Below are 22,239 nucleotides of genomic sequence, written 5' to 3'. Positions count from 1 at the left end.
CCAAGTTATTATTATTTTAGCTGTCTACCACAGCATATTGAAGTTGAAATTAAATCATGAATATGAGCTGAAGGTTCAGACGTTCCGCTTTAATTTGAGGGTATTAACATCCAAATCAGGTGAACGGTGTAGGAATTGCAGCACGATTTATATGTGGTACCCCCTTTAACGTACCTCACTTTAAGGGACCAAAAGTAATTGGACAATTGGCTGCTCAGCTGTTCCATGGTCAGGTGTGTGTTATTCACTCATTAGTTCATTTACAAGTAAGCAGATAAAAGGTCTAGAGTTGATTTCAAGTGTGGCATTTGCATTTGGAATCTGTTACTGTTAACCCTCAATATGAAGTCCAAAGAGCTGTCACTGCCAGTGAAGCAAGACATCAATAGGCTGAAAAATCAAAACAAACCCATCAGAGAAATAGCAAAAACATTAGGTGTGGCGAAATCAACTATTTGGTACATTCTTAAAAAGAAAGAACACACTGGTGAGCTCAGGAACACCCATAGGCCCGGAAGAGCATGGGAAAAAATTGGTGGACGACAGAAGATTCTTTCGCTGGTGAAGAAAAACCCCTTCACAACAGTTGGACAGATCAAGAACGCCCTCCAGGAGGCAGGTGTATCTGTGTCAAAAGTCAACCATCAAGAGAAGACTTCACCAGAGTAAATACAGACGGTTTACCACAAGATGTAAACTATTGATAAGCTTCAAAAACAGATGAGACAAAGATCAACTTGTACCAGAATGATGGCAAGAGAAGAGTTATGGAGAAAGGAAGGAACTGCTCATGATCCGAAGCATACCACCTCATCTGTGAAGCATGGTGGAGGTGGTGTTATGGCGTGGGAATGTACAGTATGGCTGCCAATGGAACTGGTCCCCTTGTATTTATTGTGATGTGACTGCTGACAAAAGCAGCAGAATGAATTCTGAAGTGTTTAGGGCTATATTACTTGCTCAGATTCAGCCAAATGCTTCAAAACTCATTGGACGGCGCTTCACAGTGCAGATGGACAATGACCCGAAGCATACTGTGAAAGCAACCCAAGACTTTAAGGCAAAGAAGTGGAATGTTCTGCAATGACCAAGTCAATCACCTGATCTGAATCCAATTGAGCATGCACTTCCCTTGCTGAAGGCAAAACTGAAGGCAAAACGCCCCTAGAACAAGCAGGAACTGAAGACAGCTGCAGAAAAGGCCTGGCAGAGCATCACCAGGGAAGAAACTCAGCATCTGGTGATGTCTATAGATCCAGACTTCAGGCAGTCATTGACTGTAAATGATTTGCAACCAAGTATTACAACTCACAATTTAATTTATGATTATGTTAGTTTGTCTAATTACTTTTGAGACCCTAAAATTGGGGGGCTATGTATAAAAATGTTGTAATTCCTACACGGTTCATACCATCATTTTGACAAAACTCTTGAACTAAAGATGAAAGTATACACTTAAAGCACATGTTGATTGTTTCCTTTCAAATCCATTGTGGTGGCGTACAGAGACAAAATTATGCAAATTGTGTCACTGTCCAAATACTAATCTGTTTTCATAAATGTTGGTAAATTAGCTTTTATTAAATCAATTATGAAAGAGATCGGTGTGTTATTTCCACTATCTAATCATGGCATGAGGTTGTTCATGGCAGGTTGTTCATGGCATGAGGTTGTTCATGGCATGAGGTTGTTCATGGCATGAGGTTGTTCATGGCAGGTTGTTCATGGCATGAGGTTGTTCATGGCATGAGTTGTTCATGGCATGAGGTTGTTCATGGCATGAGTTGTTCATGGCATGAGGTTGTTCATGGCATGAGGTTGTTCATGGCATGAGGTTGTTCATGGCATGAGGTTGTTCATGGCATGAGGTTGTTCATGGCAGGTTGTTCATGGCATGAGGTTGTTCATGGCATGAGGTTGTTCATGGCAGGTTGTTCATGGCATGAGGTTGTTCATGGCATGAGGTTGTTCATGGCATGAGGTTGTTCATGGCATGAGGTTGTTCATGGCATGAGGTTGTTCAATGACAGCACTGCATTTGTTTAAAATCACTTGATGGTTTAATTTCAGAGAAATGAATAATACTGGGTAAATAATACTCACTCTCAGAGAAATAAGTAGTACTGCTAGGTTTTACACAATCAAATGTAACACATAACTACATTTTAATAAAGAACTGTACAAATGCTACATATGAGATCTGTATGTAAAACATTTACATTTGACATTTTAGTAATTTAGCAAATGCTCTTATCCAGAGCGCCTTGCAGTAAGTGCAATGTCTTTGTTTCTGGCCATTTTGAGCCTGTAATCGAACCCACAAATGCTGATGCTCCAGATACTCAACTAGTCTAAAGAAGGCCAGTTTTATTGCTTCTTTAATAAGCACAAAGGTTTTCAGGTGTGCTAACATAATTGCAAAAGGGTTTTCTAAAGATCAATTAGCCTTTTAAAATGATAAACTTGGATTAGCAAACACAATGTGCCATTGGAACACATGAGTTATGGTTGCTGATAATGGCCTGTGTACGCCTATATAGATATTCCATTCAAAATCAGCTGTTTCCAGCTACACTAGTCATTTACAAAATTAACAATGTCTACACTGTATTTCTGATCAATTTTATGTTATTTTAATGGACAAAAATGTACTTTTCTTTCAAAAACAAGGAAATGTCTAAGTGACCCCAAACTTTTGAACGGTAGTGTACATACAAGTTAAATTCTGTGTTGAAATTTAACAATGAATAAAAACTACTGTAGAACACCCTGAGAACCTAAACAGGAACGAGTGTCCTCCAAAACGGTGAATACAAATCACTCTCCATGTTCCACCGAACCCGTTTAGACTGAGGGCAGTTTTACAACTACATGGTAAAACTGCTGTCTGGGATACGTTGGCAGAGCACTTTCCTAAAGCAAAATGGCTTCCTTTCAGACCATGAATCCTTTGTTCCTATTAAAGAATGCAGCTACACTGGGCCACCTTGAGCCCCTCAACCTGAAAATGAAATGTTTAACGGGGCAATTAATGGCTTCCCTTGTTTAGCAGAAGCATTATCTAACCTCATATCCTGAGAAGCACTTTGCTCTCACTCTGACAAAACCCTTCCTGCAATGCTCTCTGTCTCCCATTCAACAGGCCTAGGAAATATATATGAAGGCTATTCAATAGAGCACTGGAGAAAGGAGAGAGGAGTGTATGTGTGTGTGGTCATGTGTGTGTTTGAGAGAGCGAGAGAGAGAGAGAGAGAGAGAGAGAGATACCGAGAGAGAGAGGGAGAGAGATAAACCGAGAGAGAGAGAGAGAGATACCGAGAGAGAGAGAGAGAGAGAGAGAGAGATACAGAGATAGATACAGAGAGAGAGATGCCGAGATACAGAGAGAGAGAGATAGATACCGAGATACAGAGAGAGATATACCGAGATACCGAGATACAGAGAGAGAGAGAGAGATACCGAGATACAGAGAGAGAGAGATACCGAGATACAGAGAGAGAGAGAGATACCGAGATACAGAGAGAGAGACAGAGAGAGAGAGATACTGAGATACAGAGAGAGAGAGAGAGAGAGAGAGAGAGAGAGATTTGTGTGTGAGAGGACATAGGCTAAGCATTGGAGAAAAGGTAATGACTAACAGTAAAGCCCAAATCCATAACAAAGAGTCATGAACAAAATAAAAAGCAACCCTGTTACCCGGCAGACCTTTAATGCACAGCCCAAATTCAATGACATGGCTTTCTAGGCCTTTTAATTTGGGCCTTCCAAGCGGGAGCTGAAATGTACTACCCATCCCACCTTTCTCAACACAGTAGAGGGGTCCATCCCATTCCACCCCAGTCTGATCTAAGTCTCTGAGATAATGGGCTTTCGCAGTAAAAAATAAAAAGTATAATAATTTACATTTAGTAGACACGCTTGTCTTGCTCAAGGGCACAATGACAGATTTGTAACCTAGTCAGCTCAGGATTTGAACCACCGACCTTTAATAAAGATATATTATGCATAGACTATATACAGGTAATTCGGAAACTATTCAGACCCCTTGACTTTGTCCAAAAAATGTTTACGTTAACCTCTTCAGTCGACCCTCTACTTTTTTGAACATTTTGTTAAAAATCGCGCAACATTTCAGCGCCCTGCTACTCATGCCAGGAATATAGTACGTTCATATGGTTAGAATGTGTGGATAGGGAACCCTCGGACGTTTTTAAAACTGGTTAAATCACGACTGTGGCTATTACATAACGTGCGTTACATCGGAAAGGGCAGGAAAACCTGATCACAGAAAATGGAAATAAATATCCTTGCGCCACTTCCAGCAATTGTTAACAGTGAGCCGAATTAGATAAGACCGAGCATTCAACTCCCACAGCATCCCCATGTTGTCGAGTATCTTGTGAATTTAATCATCTTTGATTCTTGGTTGAACCGAAAGAGGGGCACCGCTTACCTCCGGTCTCCGCCCAGATCATTCCGGAAGAGCTCTCTCCTGAAATTTTTTCCAAGATGACAGCTAATGATATTTACATCGCCTACGGATGATTTTTATCGCTTATTAACGTTTACTAATACCTAAAGTAGCATTACAAACGTATTTCGAAGTGTTTTGTGAAAGTTTATCGTCTACTTTTTGAATTTTAAAAAATGACGTTACGTTGTGAAATCGCTGTTTTTTTCGTTTATCACACAGTCTACATATAACAATATCTTGGCTTTATATGGCCCGATTTAATCGAAATAAAGACCCAATAGTGTTTATGGGACATCTAGGAGTGCCAACAAAGAAGATGGTGAAAGGTAATGACTGTTTTCTATTTTATTGTGCGGTTTGTGTAACGCCAAAATGCTAATTATTTTGTTTACGTCCCCTGCTGTGCTTTTCTGTTGTAGTGTATTGGTGCATGCTATCAGATAATAGCTTCTCATGCTGTCGCCGAAAATAAAATAAAAATCTGACTTGTTGCCTGGATTCACAACGAGTGTAGCTTTAATTTGATACCCTGCATGTGTATTTTAATGAACTTTTGAGTTTTAACTAATACTATTAGCATTTAGCGTAGCGCATTTGCATTTCCAGAGCTCTAGTTGGGACGCAAGCGTCCCAAGTAGAAGCAAGAGGTTAAAGTCTTATTCTAAAATGAATTAAATAATACTTTTTCCTCATCAATCTACACACAATAACCCGTAATGACAAGGTGAAAACTGATTTTTTTAAATTGTTGCAAATTTACATGACAAAATAAATAAATGGAATACCTTATTTACTTAAGAATTCAGACGCTTTGCTACAAGACTCAACATTTAGCTCAGGTGCATCCTGTTTCCATTGATCATCCTTGAGATGTTTCTACAACTTGATTGGAGTCCACCTGTGGTAAATTCAATTGATTGGACATGATTTGGAAAGGCACACACCTGTCTATATAATGTCCCACAGTTGACAGTGCAGGTCAAGGCAAAAACCAAGCCATGAGGTCGAAGGAACTGTCCGTAGAGCGCCGAGACAGGATTGTGTAGAGGCAGAGATTTGGGGAAGAGTACCAAAACATTTTCGCAGCATTGAAGTTCCCCAAAAACACAGTTGGCTCCATCATTCTTAAATGGAAGAAGTTTGGAACCACCAAGACTATTCCTAGAGCTGGCCGCACAGCTAAACTGAGCAATCGGGGGCTAAGGGTCTTGTTCAGCGAGGTGACCAAGAAACCGATGGTCACACTGACAGAGCTCCAAAGTTCCTCTGTGGAGATGGGAGATCCTTCCAGAAGGACAACCATCTCGGCAGCACTCCACCAATAAGGCCTTTATTGTAGAGTGGTCAGACGGAAGCTACTCCTCAGTAAAAGGCACTTGACAGCCCACATGGAGTTCGCCAAAAGGCACCTAAAGTCTCTCAGACCCTGAGAAACAAGATTCTCTGGTCTGATGAAACCAAGATGGAACTCTTTGGCCTGAATGCCAAGCATCACGTCTGGAGGAAACCTGGCACCATCCCTACGGTGAAGCTCTGGGGATGTTTTTCAGCAGCAGGGACTGGGAAACTAATCAGGATAAAGGGACAGATGAACAGAGCAAAGTACAGAGAGATCATTGATGAAAACCTGCTCCAGAGCTGATGACAGCTTTGAAAATCTTTAGACGAAGTTGAAAGTCCGTGTTACCCAGCAACAGCCCCAAAACATCACTGCTCTAGAGGAGATCTGCATGGTGTGAAAACCTTGTGAAGACTTACAGAACATGTTTGACCTCTGTCATTGCCAACAAAGGCTATATAACAAAGTATTGAGATAAACTTTTGTTATTGACCAAATACTTATTTTCCACCATAATTTGCAAATAAATTCATAAAAAATCCTACAATGTGATTTTCTGGATTATTTTTCTCTCATTTTGTCTGTCATAGTTGAAGTGTACCTATGATGAAAATTACAGGCCTCTCTCATCTTTTTAAGTGGGAAAACTTGCACAATTGGTGGCTTTTTTGCCCCACTATAAATGATTCACAGAGTTCAAGTAACAGACACAACTCAACATCAACTGTTCAGAGGAGACTGTTTGAATCAGGCTTTCGTGGTCCAATTGCTGCAAAGAAACCACTACTAAAGGACACCATTTTAAAAAAATGTAACCCTTATTTAACTAGGCAAGTCAGTTTAGAACTATTTCTTATTTACAATGACAGCCTACCAAAAAATAAATACAATATAAATATAGGACAAAACACACATCACAACAAGAGAGACAACACAATACTACATAAAGAGAGACCTAAAGACAACAACATAGCAAGGCAGCAACACATGACAACACAATAAGAAGATGAGACTTGCTTGGGCTAAGAAACACGAGCAATGGACATTAGAACAGTGGAAATCTGTCCTTTGGTCTGATGAGTCCACATCTTTTGGGGTTCCAACTGCCGTGTCTTTGTGAGACGCAGAGTAGGTGAACGGATTATCTCCACAGGTGTGGTTACCACCGTGAAGCATGGAGGAGGTGTTGTGATGGTGTGGGGATGCTTGCAGGTGACACTGTCTGTGATTTATTTAGAATTCAACGCACACTTAACCAGCATGGCTATCATAGCATTCTGCATCAATATGCCATCCCGTCTGGTTTGCGCTGAGTGGGACTATCATTTATTTATCAACAGGACAATGACCCAACACACCTCCAGGCTGTGTAAGAGCTATTTGACCAAGAAGGAGAGTGATGGAGTGCTGCATAAGATGACCTAGCCTCCACAATCACCCAACCTGAACCCTACTGAGAATGTTTGGGATGAGTTGGACCGCAGAGTGAAGGAAAAGCAGCCAACAAGTGCTCAGCATATGTGGGAACTCCTTCAAGACTTTTGAAAAAACATTCCATGTAAAGCTGGTTGAGAGAATGTCAAGTGTGCAAAGCTGTCATCAAGGCAAAGGGTGGCTACTTTGAAGAATCTAAAATTAAAATCTATTTTGATTTGTTTAACACTTTTTTGGTTACTACATGATTCCATGTGTTATTTCATAGTTTTGATGTCTTCACTATTATTCTACAATGTAGAAAATGGTACAATTTTTTTTTTTTTACACTTGAATGAGTAGGTGTCCAAACTTTTGACTGGTATTGTATATTGTTTTTTTTAATACATTTGCAGAAATAATTAATAACCTGTTTTTGTGGTATTGTGTGTAGATTGATGAGGGAAAAAAGTATTTAATACATTTTAGAATAAGGTGTAATTTTAGTAAAAGGCTGCCTAAAACTTTATAACTCCGGTGGTCTAAAAACCTATGTCAAACTAGGGATTCCATGGTTAAATAAGGTAAAACAATCATTCAATGAATCTTTTATTTGTGTACATGAACTATACTGTACATTGACACATCAAGACCAAAACTGAAGTTTTAACTCAGTTTTGGCCAAATTTGCAAACATCCTATAGACTTCTACTTATCTAGTATCTATTTTTCCTCCATAGCCATAGTCTACTGAAACCAGTTTGGATGATACTATACAGTAAGCCTCCTGCTACCAGTCAGATTCCCATTATAAATGTAGCTAGATTGCTTCCTGTTCAGAATAGGAATTGTGCATGCACAGGTAAGCATTTGTAAACATTGTTATAGCAACGGCTTCCGGGTTAAACTCCAACGCCAAGACAACTGACCAGAAAGCAGGATCTTGCTATTCTCTTCAGGACATTTCAACTTCCGACACAAGCAGGCCTTTCACCAAATGGATGCTGCTAAAAGCTGTGGCAAAGTGAGTAGTCCTGCATTCTATACTGTTTATGCTTTGATACACACTCCAGCATCATCAGTCGACCCATAATCCTCTTCTCTTTAGGAAAGCTAGCATCTTCACCACAATCCTCAACAACAGCCATGATGTGATTTCATGTGAACGTACCCAGCACTGATTACATCTGAATGTATGGCAATCAATATTGTCTTGACATGCGCGTACACACAAAGGTATACTCACACACAAACAGAAACACAACGCACACATGCAAACACACACACATAAACACTAAGAAATGTGAGCTGGTTGCTATGGAGGATCAAGGTGATTAAGAACAAGAAGATCAAAGGAGTGACTGTCTTTAAACCCCCACGTTGACAGTAACAGAGCCATGCTTGTGTTAAGATTTTCTCTGTGGCTTGGCGCTTGCCCATGATGGAGATGAGATTGTTGTGCTGAATTACAATGGAATTGGAACCTCGGCATGGATTTTAACTGGAGTACAATGGGACAAATGTTGTTGCAGTCTCTCTAAGCAATGCAGTCCACTTATCTCACCCTACACACCCTGCCCTATTTTTACAGCCCAGCTTACAGTAACTCCTGTACTGTCTACAAATATCAACAACCATCTTGGAGTAGCTTATTCCATCAAGTTTGTATAGGCCTACTCCATAGAATTCTGGATGTCTTTCCGACAACCATAGCCAAGGCAATGAAACAAAAGCTATGATATTACCTTGCGCAAGGTATCTTAAGTTTGATTTATGCAAAAATCCATGACATGACATGAAAGCAACACAATCAGAACACAATTATGCCATTAATTACATAATGCAATTCATTCAACATTACAGCTTTCAATGTATCCATCTATTTTGAAAACAAACTTGGCATGTACATGAACAGACCATGACGGAAATAAAATATGTCTGAAAAAGTGCAATGATTGGCTGATAGACATCAAATCAATTCAATCAAACTGTATTTGTCACATGCTTGGTAAACAACAGGTGTAGACTAACAGCTTACTTACGGGCCCTTCACAACAATGCAAAACATTTCAAATCAAAAAATAAATGGAGAAATAATAGAACAATAATAACAGAAGGAATAAACACACAGTGAGTAACGATAACTTGTCTATATAAAGTACTGCACAAACAGCCCTAACTCATCCACCCTATAGGTCTTCACAGCAAAAGCCCTGTAGTTTCCCAGTGAGTAACGATAACTTGTCTATATAAAGTACTGCACAAACAGCCCTAACTCATCCACCCTATAGGTCTTCACAGCAAAAGCCCTGTAGTTTCCCAGTGAGTAACGATAACTTGGCTATATACACAGGGTACATGTACCGAGTCGATGTTCAGGGTTACGAGGTAATTGGGGTAGCTATGTAAATATAGGTAGGGATAAAGTGACTAGGCAACAGGATAAATAATATGCAGTAGCAGCAGATTTTAATTTGAGAGGGGACTCTCTCTATACACTCACCATATTGATAGCATTCACTGGGCCAATACTGTTGACAAACATGTCAGTGTGGATCACGGTTGGTTTTACTGAAAGAAGAAAAAACAAGTGTTATGATGCACATTCAATATTCTGTGTTTAGGTATTATTCATGTCTATCTTATGTCAGGGCTAAATAGCTTGTACTACTATAGCAGTTAGTGTGTGTGAGTGTAAAATGATGACACCATGGAGCTGTCCATGGTGCTGAAAACAGACTTTACGTACCCTGCACTAAATATTCTCTCTCTCTCTCTCTCTCTCTCTCTCTCTCTCTCTCTCTCTCTCTCTCTCTCTCTCTCTCTCTCTCTCTCTCTCTCTCTCTCTCTCTCTCTCTCTCTCTCTCTCTCTCTCTCTCTCTCTCTCTCTCTCTCTCTCTCTCTCTCTCTCTCTCTCTCTCTCTCTCTCTCTCTACCATGGTACTGGAGCTTACTGCATGATACAGTACAGATGTAGGCTCTTAATAGCGAGCCAGTTTGCTACAGCGGGAAAATAACAGGAAATGTTCATTATTATGTGGACATTTTTGTAGGGTTTGATATATTGTTTGTAAGAGAAAATATTTTTAGGATCCTACATCTGTCCTGAGCCTGAGACGATCTCTGCTTTTCCAAGATATGGATGTCGTAAAGGCTTTGAAACACCATAGACACGGCTTCTAGTTTATCTCCAATCACAAACTCTCTCACCATAAAAGGAATGTTACTAAAGATTATATAGTGAGTGAACATAAACTGGCCCCATGTAGTGAGTTTCTGACTGCATAATCGGTGTCAAAAACATAGCATGATAAAAACTCAAACTTAAAGCCATACTTAGTTCCAATTGCCAGCTGGTAAATTGATTTCTTTGAAAAACACAATAAATATGACCGAATACAAATTAAATAAAAACATAGCTTGGCTTTCTGAATTCCCAGACCACTTTTGAGGATGATAACATTAATGCAGTCGTATAAACAAAGTGCTACATTCATCATGGGAATACTCATCAAAGGTGCAATGGTGTGTAAAACCTATGGCCAAACAACGACTGCAGCAAGCTACCGTTTGGACGTCCTCATTTCCTTTGGCTCCAGGTTGGCTTTATATTATACCTTGTCTATACCTGCATGCCATGACGCACACCATTTCCTTTGGCTCCAGGTTGGCTTTATATTATACCTTGTCTATACCTGCATGCCATGACGCACACCATTTCCTTTGGCTCCAGGTTGGCTTTATATTATACCTTGTCTATACCTGCATGCCATGACGCACACCATTTCCTTTTTAGCAGATAACATTGCAGCCTGTGTCCTTGTGATATCATAATGCGAGGAAATTAAAATGTCATTCCCCACATATCTCTCTTGTTAGCTATTTTGCTATACATAGACTGCAGCAGCATTACAATTGAATGAACTGCACAATGGACTTGAAAATAACTGTCCACAATCTGCAATTAATCCAAATCCCAGTTTAGTTTTCAGTGCATGGTAGCAATCCCAGTTCAGTGCATGGTAGCAATCCCAGTTTTCAGTGCAACGTAGCACTCTTGGTAGTTGTAAGCTAATTATACCCAGTGTGTAACTCTGGCAGTCTGGGAGATGACAGGGTGCAACATCATATCATGTTTGATGGTAAGATGGTGGCGGCTGCCTCTGTAAATCTATTGTAGCTGTATGTATTTTCTGTCTGAACATGGGAGCTGACCCCAGCTGCCAGCCCAAGTGAAGGGAGAGAAAGCTACTTCACTGGCTCTATACTTGGCCAACAGCAGTGCAGGGACAGACGAGGCTAATAGGCCCATGATGGATAACCAGACGTCCAGGTTTCACAGCTCACACTGTGTCTGCATAATAATGCTAGAATGTTGTTTCTGTTGAACCAACCTTTACACAAGTCATACTGGGGCGGGCCCATGGCCCTGTCGACTGAATGGGCTCCGTGAAATGAGAGGGCTGTCTGTGATGATGCTATCAGTGATGATGGTGTCTGCTCATCATTCATGGCCTGTAATACTGATGTAGATAGATTGTGACGAAGGCGTTGATGCCAATGGAGATTGGTCTTTGGGGAGGGCGGCCATAGCAGCAGCAGCCAATCAATGTGCAGTGGTATGACACCTACCTCCTATATCTGGTCGCAGTTTGTTATCGTAGCCATCTAGTAGGCTGTTTAGGATGTTGGTGACATCGCTCTCGTACACTTTGGGAGTCAACACCCACGTTTTGTTTGTCACATCATCGTCATTTTCAGTCTGGAGGGATCTGGGAAGAGAAAAGGGGAACAGAGGAAATATGAAGCAAGGATTTTTCCATCAGCACTATAAACAGCAAGGTAAAAATGAAAAGAGAGAGAATCTTGTTATGCTGTCAATATGTAAAGCAACACTCCACAACAACAGCACAGAAAAGACCACTAAATCATACTAGGCTAAGCTTGCTATGCGTTTAGGCTCCATTCTTTCAAATGTGCACTGCCCGCTGGTTGAAATCAAAGGACAAGGCAGAAACGGGATAAAAGGGCAGAACTCCTGCTGGTTGCCACTGATCTCTATGTGATTCCCAACATGAAAGTCCTCACAAAGTGACACCAGCCCCACAGTGCAGCTGGAACTGAGAATAATGGCAATGAATAGTAGCATAGTGTTCAAAAACAAAAACCCAGTTAGGAGAGAAAGACTGTTACCCAGGCCCTTTCAGAACGCTGAAGAAATGCACGGTGCGAATAGTGGACCTGACATTGTTCCTTTGAGTGAGATTTTGTAATAGAATGATTGTTCTCTGCTCTCTTGTCAGTGCTTGAACAGAAGGATCCGTCTTGTGAGTTGGCTCACCTCTGTAACATGTCTCAACCAAGAGTGCCATATTCACCAAAAACACAGTCAGGAGAGAAACATGGGGAGAGAATGTTCTGGTTACTCAGGCCCTTTCATAACACAATGAAGAAATGCAAGGTACAAACAGTGGATCTGTTGTTCCATTTGTGAGATTTCTTCTTTGACATTCCTTGGTTCTCTGCTCTCTTTTCAGTACTCAAGCAGAATAGTTAGTCTTGGGAGTTGGCTCACCTCTGTAAAACATCTCAATGCATTACAATGTCTCAAAAATCCTAATGAAAATGTTCTTCACTCAGCCAAGAGCCAGTTAACTGAATTACACATTGAATAAAAGTGTTTTGCAATGGGGCTGGGATACTGAGGCTGGAGGTGTGAATACACCTATGATGGTACATTGGAGTGCAGCACAGATGAGTCTTATCTAGAAGTGCTAATGACAACACACTGTCATGAAGTGTGTGATTAAACTAACAAGCACAGATTCAGGGCTCTGGGAAGTTGTTACCGCCAATAGATGGATGATGGAATATGAAGGATTTCCATTGTGTCAGAACATACTGTACCAAGAGCTTTACCCAACTCAGTAACCATGGAATCCGAGGGATACTGTATACAGTGGGGCAAAAAAGTATTTAGTCAGCCACCAATTGTGCAAGTTCTCCCACTTAAAAAGATGAGAGAGGCCTGTAATTTTCATCATAGGTACACTTCAACTATGACAGACAAAATGAGAACAAAAAAAATCCAGAAAATCACATTGTAGGATTTTTTATGAATTTATTTGCAAATTATGGTGGAAAATAAGTATTTGGTCACCTACAAACAAGCAAGATTTCTGGCTCTCACAGACCTGTAACTTCTTCTTTAAGAGGCTCCTCTGTCCTCCACTCGTTACCTGTATTAATGGCACCTGTTTGAACTCCACTATGGCCAAGACCAAAGAGCTGTCAAAGGACACCAGAAACAAAATTCTAGACCTGTACCAGGCTGGGAAGACTGAATCTGCAATAGGTAAGCAGCTTGGTTTGAAGAAATCAACTGTGGGAGCAATTATTAGGAAATGGAAGACATAAAAGACCATTGATAATCTCCCTCGATCTGGGGCTCCATGCAAGATCTCACCCCGTGGGGTCAAAATGATCACAAGAACGATAAGCAAAAATCCCAGACCCACACCTAGTGAATGACCTGCAGAGAACTGGGACCAAAGTAACAAAGCCTACCATCAGTAACACACTACGCCGCCAGGGACTCAAATCCTGCAGTGCCAGACGTGTCCCCTTGCTTAAGCCAGTACATGTACAGGCCCGTCTGAAGTTTGCTAGAGAGCATTTGGATGATCCAGAAGAAGATTGGGAGAATGTCATATGGTCAGATGAAACCAAAATAGAACTTTTTGGTAAAAACTCAATTCGTCGTGCTTGGAGGACAAAGAATGCTGAGTTGCACACCATAGAACACCATACCTACTGTGAAGCATGGGGGTGGAAACATCATGCTTTTGAGCTGTTTTTCTACAAAGGGACCAGGATGACTGATCCGTGTAAAGGAAAGAATGAATGGGGCCATGTATCGTGAGATTTTGAGTGAAAACCTCCTTCCATCAGCAAGGGCATTGAAGATGAAACGTGGCTGGGTCTTTCAGCATGACAATGATCCCAAACACATCGCCCGGGCAATGAAGGAGTGGCTTCGTAAGAAGCATTTCAAGGTCCTGGAGTGGCCTAGCCAGTCTCCAGATCTCAACCCCATAGAAAATCTTTGGAGGGAGTTGAAAGTCCGTGTTGCACAGCAACAGCCCCAAAACATCACTGCTCTAGAGGAGATCTGCATTGAGGAATGGGCCAAAATACCAGCAACAGTGTGTGAAAATCTTGTGAAGACTTACAGAAAATGTTTGACCTCTGTCATTGCCAACAAAGGGTATATAACAAAGTATTGAGATAAACTTTTGTTATTGACCAAATACTTATTTTCCACCATAATTTGCAAATAAATTCATTAAAATTCCTACAATGGGAATTTCTGGATTTTTTTTTCTAATTTTGTCTGTCATAGTTGAAGTGTACCTATGAATGAACATTACAGGCCTCTCTCATCTTTTTAAGTGGGAGAACTTGCACTTGGTGGCTGACTAAATACTTTTTTGCCCCACTGTATGGTGGCACCACCAACACATTAAGACTTTATAGAGGGATTCAGGACAGCTTGGATCTTTTGGCCATTCTTGGACATTGTAAATGGACCTGATGTCGAATCAAATCAAATGTTATTTGTCACATGCACCAAATACAACAGGTGTAAACCTTACCGTGAAATGCTTACTTACAAACCCTGAACCAACAATGCAATTAAGAAAATATTTACTCAATAAACTAAAGTTTAACAAAATAAAAGTGACTATGCATAGATAATAAACAGCGAGTAGCAGCAGTGTAAAGTCCGGGTGGCCATTTGATTAATTGTTCAGCAGTCCCCTCTGTTCTAATAATAGAACTAGAATGAAGATTGAAATAGTTAACCATACTTGTTCTGTGGTTCTAATCTACTGCAGAGTCGATTGAGCCAATAGCATTCAGGTGCTGTTCCTACTTTTCAGCAGAACCCAGTTGTCAACGGAAATCCCCCAGAGACAGCTGGATGAAAGAGAAATCTGTGTATGTCCCCCAGACAGATCTAAAGTATCCGTGGCTAATTTGGTAATGGGAGGCCCATAAAAATGTACAACGTAGAATGTGACACTGGAGTACAGTAATGTTATTGTAGCTACCCCCATTGAGAACATGCTACAGCTGCAGGGCCTAGCTAACCACAAGAGGACTGTTTCCTATACTGAAAGGTTTAAATTGGCCTTTATCGCAGTTGCATCATGTGAAAACTGCTATCAGATGTATTTTTTTATTCACATTTTCCTCACGTACCAGATGAAAGACAATTCAATTGTCTTCAGAAAAACAATTAGGATGTATTTGAAAACACTCCTTAAAGTAGTTCTGTTAAATATGATCTCTAATTGAATTCTTATCGTCAACACCAATGATTCATAAAACATGTTTTTTTTTATTGAACCTTTATTTAACTAGGCAAGTCAGTTAAGAACAAATTGTTATTTACAATGACGGCCTACTCTGACCAAACCCAGACGACACGCTGGGTCAATTGGGACTCCCGATCACGGCCAGATGTGACACAGCCTGGATTTAAACCAGGTACTATAGTGACACCTCTTGCACTGTGATGCAGTGCCTTCAAATGCTGCGGCACTCGGGAGCATCGATATCCAAATACCAGTATAATGTACAGAACCCCAAATCAGTTACTTCAATATAAGTTCAAATACTACAAACAATTCTGGGATGATTTGATGTTAACTTTAAAAATATATATTTGAGCATAATGTTATCAGGTGGGAAAATCACTGCTTGTCTGTTGATAGTAATTACGTCACGTTTCCGTAAGCTATCATTTCCTGGGTTTGTGTCTGGGGCTAATGAGGCACAGCCCGTCCCAACTCTCCTCCTATCCAGCCACACACAAGACACATCACTGAGCACCATTCTTACAATCACTACACCAAATGAAGACTCATTACGGTAGCTAACACTGACTGCCTTAACGTAGTCCTCGCACTATTTTGCTTGTTATCGCCATAGAGAAGGTACTAGGATCTATCCCTGTGGAATAAGATGAAAATGCCTCTGTTTGTTCATTTCTTGGAGGGTAAGATTGCAGTTTAGCTGACATTTTATAAAATGGCCTCACGGTGCTCTGTCCTGAGGACACAGAGCTATTAGTGACAGATCACCTGACCTGTGGTGACCTGGTACTCCCTAATTAGCTCACCTCTGGCATCAGCTCTATTTGTGTACCCAGTTAAGCCTAACTAAATGGGATCAGACAGATTAGAAACATTATGATTGTTTAACGGGATACTTTGGGATTTGGGCCATTTATCTACTTTCCTGGAGTCAGATGTACTCGTAGATACCATTTTTATGTCTCTTTTATGTCCAGTACGAAGGAAGTTTTGCAAGCCAATGTTAACTAGCATTAGTGCAATGACTGGAAGTCTATGGGTATCTGCTAGCATGCTAGTTAGTAATGGTGCTAGCGCTAGTTAGCAACCTCCTTTCAAACTGCAAGCAGACATAAAAATGGTATCCACAAGTTCATCTGAATCTGGGGAAGTAGATAAAGCGCCTCATTGTCAAAATCTCTAAGTATTTTAAGTATTGTTTTCCATCAATTATTAAATACAGCTTAGGACAGATAAGGCTAATTTGAGAGGCACAAGACTGTTGATTTCATTTGTATTAACCGCAGGAGGATGGTGGCACCTTAATTGGGGAGGACGGGCTCATGGTAATGACTGGAGCGGAATCCGTGGAATAGTATCAAATAATCAAACACATGGTTTCTATGTGTTTGATGCCATTCCAATCCCGCCGTTCCAGACATTAGTTCAGATAAGAAAAAGGACCAGTAGGTCTACAGTACACAGAGGTAAAGAGGGTGTCCTGTTTCTTTACAACTAGCATGGGATGGCAAATGATACCAGTCAAAATCCAAAATCCAATATTAAAACAGAGCAGTTCAATTGTAAAATGGGACTACAGAGGCCTACTGAAATTCTAGACACACTGAGCTGCATGCAGGTAGGAATTTAAGGAAGCAGGTGATACAAATGCTTTGGTAAAAGTTGTATTATCCCCAGGTCACCCACTACAGTAGGCTTAGTCCCTGTGCCTGTTGCAAAGAAACGTGCTGTTTAGGATTAAGAATAGGCCCAGCGGCCCGTATCCAAAGTGCTTTCCATAAAAGTCACTTCAATGAAGGCTGGTAGTCACACAAGACACCTGTAGGTCACAGTAATAGACATCCTGAGGGGTTATACTGTAGATGCAGTTTGTCTGACATACATTACATGCCAAAAAGTATGTGGACACCTGCTTGTCGAACATCTCATTCCACTAACTTGAAGGTGTTTCCACATACTTTTTTTCTGTCCATGTAGTGTATTGCTTGTGTTTTTTTTGTCCATGTAGTGTATTGCTTGTGTTTTTTTTGTCCATGTAGTGTATTGCTTGTCTTTTTTTGTCCATGTACTGTATTGCTTGTGTTTTTTTTGTCCATGTAGTGTATTGCTTGTCTTTTTTTGTCCATGTAGTGTATTGCTTGTCTTTTTTTGTCCTTGTACTGTATTGCTTGTCTTTTTTTGTCCATGTACTCTATTGCTTGTGTAATCACAACATAGTCTATAGTCATGGACAGTTTAACCCAATGGGCAACATGGGCCGTGCTTCTGGCATGCTAAACAGTGACTTACTTGATTTAATCCCTTGGCTCCTATAATAAGCATAGGCCATTGATGATTGTCCTCCATATGCTATACTGTAGTTGTGTATGTTTGCTTCTTTGACAACAGTTGTTGAGTATATCAAGTGATAAGAAAGAGAGGACACACTGAGAGAGACAAATTAACATTACACGTATGTTGAGTATGGTGGGTCTGCAATAGGTAAACTGTTTGACAGTAGTGTCATCCACCTATACCGAATTGCATGCAATGTTGTCAGAAATGATAATTGAGCTCTGACTTGCAAAGCGCTGACTTGACCATCCACTACAAGTTGTAAGTATGATTGCCAGAAATGGTTGCAATATGGATCAAGCACTACACATACCCTTTGATAAGGCACACCAATGTGATAAAGCTTAATACACCTATGCCCATTGTTTTGTATGGCCCCGACCTAGGGCCCACCTTAATCCAGCACTGTCTGCACATGGATTATTAGCTATTCATATTGTGATAATCCACTCAACGCAGATCACCTAACCTGTGATGCTCTATTGGTCTTTTGGAAGCAGAGACATCACAACACAAGCTGCCCGGGTGGGTTGGGGTCGAAGGGAGGTCCACCAGACTACAGGTAATCTCTCATTGTTGGACTACTTCCTGCTGGCAAGGCTTTGGCACTTTCTGGGTTTACAGATACTCCTTGGGGATTAGCTACATCAGAAGGCATGTGTTTCCCCTGGGTGCCCTATGAGTGGCCGTGGAGCATGGCCCACTGTAAACCAAGTAGTTGGAGTGAAAGTTGGATGAGTATGTTATTACTATACAATTAATACCAGAGATTCTGAGGTGCTTACGAAGTCACTAACAGTGGTTATAGAGTTCATACTCATGTAATATATATATATATATATATTATAATTCAAATAGATAGTAATACAATTGTAATAACAAATATATCCCTCAAAATGTGTCAACATAAAATCCCTTAGCCAGTTGTTAGGACAGTTCAAACCTTATGTTGTACCTAGCCATGCCAGCCCATATATACAGTGTTGCTCTTTCACAGGGGTTTACGTGTTATGACTACCTAGGATGCACCCTTATGTTGCCTTTCTCTGATAACCATGAGCTGCAGTCAAGGTGAGCTCCTTACATTTCATGCGTCTCATTTACGTGTTCCCAGATGCATATGAAAAGCCTTGCCTACTGAATTCTTGAGAACAGAATCCTTTGAAATGAGGTTTGAATCATGTTAAAGGCTGGCATATGTGTGAACACAATAGAACACACAGTGCAGACATTTTGATCTAGGCCAGAGACTCCATGGCCGCGTTTTCTACGATGGTGATTGAATGAAGACTGATCTATCACCCTCCATTTTTCACCCTCAGGCAGCACACAAGACAGAAGTGATGTGAGCCCTTAAACCATCCGCTTCCTTCTCAAGTGTTCATATTTTATTGGTGCAATGGGTGCCTTTTCGTGACAAGTCAATTGAGCATTTCTTTCTACAGATTGTGGAGTTAGCAGTGAACCAGAGATAGTCCATATGTGTCTCTCTATTGTTGCCTTTATTGCACTGCTTCTATGTAAATATAAAAGTCTACCATTTTGAAAAGTCGTGATTTAGATACAGGAATCAACAATTACTTTTGAATCATGATTTTAATGGCTAAGGGGGCGGTACATATGAGACCAATGGGTTTCATTGAAGTTCTACATCCATCACCTTAAAAACATTCTGGGAATGAGGACGTTTTGGATCTTGTAATATATAAGGTTCATGCATCAATAGGCTACGTCTTCACTTGCCATTTATACAGTACATAAACATAATCGTTTAGAATGATATGGTATGCTATGCATCTATTTTCAAGACATTAGCTTTACATATGGTTCACATCTGAATAGCTTTGCCCAGTAGCCTACATCCCCATTATAATATTCATTATACAGCGGATAAACCCGTGGAAATAATGGATATCCTTACCTGACCACTGTTTTTTATTCTAACCTCCCAAAAACACGACTATATCTATTGGAGTCACATTAAGCATTACAGTTACGGATCCAATACCACTCATCCGAAGTGCCAACAATGTGCGAAATACATTCCTTGACAAGTAACTAAACGAGCCCTGGTTCTGTAACAAGCCACCCTAATAAACGGCAGGGTGTTATCCTGTCCGATAGAAAGCATAAGAGGAAGATCAGAGGAAAACATAAGATTGAAATAACTGGGCCGGACTCTCATTCTAGTATCCAAAAAATAAATATTTGCCCGGCCACACATGTATCTGTCGACGGCATTTTAATAAAAGCCTGGTATATTTTCTCCTTACCTTGTAGGAAGATTAGCGAGTAAAAACACCCAAAGAAATAGCTTTAGAGAGAAGGAAGGCTTCGCCATCGCTTTCGAGCATTTAGATGCTACATTTGGAGGAGCAATGATCACCATCCTCTTTTCGTCTTTATTGCAGATGGACTACTGTCTATCCTCACTGTGGTACATCACGCACATAGCATAGGCTAAACAACTTGTGTTAGCGTTCGGTTCGGAAAATGTAGACCCTCTGCGGTGTTGAGCAAAACGGCCACAAAACCGATTGAATCTAATCAAGCTTCCCCGACTTTAAGAAATAACAGTAACAACTACATAAATGCAGCGGCGACGGAATAGCCTAAAATCCAGCAACTGAGAAATATATTGGAGCGTCAATCTAAATCTGAATGCAGATTAACTCTGGGGTCAAAGAGGAATTGATGCACGTTGCCGCAGCACAGATGAACACATGCGTGGTTTCATTGCGCGGATGCAGAGCTGTAGAGAGAAAAATAAACCTTAGCTTGATACTATACTTAAAAATGTACTCTAACTCGTTTTTTTGTGTGTGTGTGTGTTATTTCCCTAAAATAGAAATGCCGCATTATATGTTTAGAGGGAGTTGTTGGTTTGATACGGTTTTGAATTGTGTGCGATTAAATAAAGCCAGCAAACAGCTGATATGGCGGTGATAATTAGGCTATAGGTAAATCTTGCCCATTTTAAACAATTATGGGAACAATATGTGATTAATTGAGCTGAAAGATGTGATCTGGCGTATTCTATAAGCAACTCGTCACCACCACGGACAGATCGTTCTGCTTTCAGCACCCCCGTTAAAATGCAAACTAGACCGTCTGGCTTTCCCTGTAAGCAAATTATTGAGTTGATTGATTCATTGATTTATTGATTGATTATAACAGAATAATCAATCATTTACTATCTTTAACAAATAGATATATTTCCGTAGTAAATAACATGTTTAATACTTTTTAGTTGTCAAAGTGCGTGATACTGGCTATTTTGTCTTGGTCTTGGAGGTTTGTAGTTCAGGGCTATTTTAACAACCCACCCTGTGTTGTTGTTAATTGTAATTTACGAACAGTGTGGTGGTGTTCAATAGTCTCTTTTGGAGAGTCTCCAAATTTGTTCAGCACATGGATTAATGTCTATATTTATGTTCCTATTTGCTGTAATTCATGCTGTCTCAGTTGGTTAATTTACAACAATAACATAACATCAGATAATAGGCTATCCTTTGTTTGACAAATTATCTGATTCAGTCTGGGTCATTTCAAACATGGGAGACAGTAAACCTCAAATGGTCAGTCCCAGTTTACTTTTGCCTGAGGGATGAACCCCCCAAAAAGAAATGTTGAAATATAATTTATGCACATAATTACGTTCGTGACGTCAAAGGCTTCACGTGTGCTTAGCTTTGCTTCTCTACTGAATAAACTGTAGTAGGGGTATATAAGCAGCGGTCACTTAAAGTTTGCCACTTAGTCTCTGATATAAAGCAGCATGATTGCTCCCTGGAAGCCTATGTACAGTACACTGTCCACATGCATTCATTTGTTGAACACTGGCACATCTAAGCATCAAAGAGACAGTACAGTAGCCTATATTTCGTACAGTACCTTATATTTCTGTAATGCATTCCACAGGAAATTGCTTCAATTCAAGTACAACAAGATACGATATGTATTGAAATCCACCCAAATGCATAGCCTGGCCAACACCATGGGACACGTGACATTTGAACCTGCTGTATGTGCTGTCCTGTAGGGTTTTCCCCTTCACAAACCAGCCATTCAAATGTAAGATGCTCTGTGATGTATGAAAACTAAAAGTGTTCTTGCTTTTTCAAACAAAAAAAATATGCTCAAAACAAACGGTGTCAGAAAACCTCACTCACCAGAAGTAAATGGCACCAGATGTATCCAGTATTCTACATATTTTAATGGGTTGCCTGCCACAATCCCTCTGAACACTTAGCCCACATCCATACACAACAACAGACACACACCACTCTTTAAAAATG

The 22,239-nt window shown here is 40.4% G+C and overlaps 1 protein-coding gene across 1 annotated transcript in view; it reads right to left on the bottom strand.

Annotated features, from left to right (window-relative positions):
- The window catches only part of LOC115136208 (gamma-aminobutyric acid receptor subunit gamma-2), a 64,292-nt gene extending 43,684 nt beyond the window's left edge, over positions 1–20,608 (bottom strand). Inside the window, exons 1-3 of the mRNA XM_029671773.2 lie at positions 20,215–20,608; positions 11,859–11,998; positions 9,730–9,797 (exon numbers count right to left, since the gene is read on the bottom strand). Coding sequence (XP_029527633.1) covers positions 9,730–9,797; positions 11,859–11,998; positions 20,215–20,330 — 324 coding nt within the window. The 5' untranslated portion in view covers positions 20,331–20,608. The remainder of the gene's footprint in view (positions 1–9,729; positions 9,798–11,858; positions 11,999–20,214) is intronic.
- Between the last annotated feature and the right edge of the window lie 1,631 nt (positions 20,609–22,239).

This window comes from Oncorhynchus nerka, linkage group LG10 (genome assembly GCF_034236695.1).
Source record: "Oncorhynchus nerka isolate Pitt River linkage group LG10, Oner_Uvic_2.0, whole genome shotgun sequence".
NCBI lineage: Eukaryota > Metazoa > Chordata > Actinopteri > Salmoniformes > Salmonidae > Oncorhynchus > Oncorhynchus nerka.
Note: the sequence above shows the minus strand (reverse complement) of the source record. Positions and strands in the feature narration are given on the sequence as shown.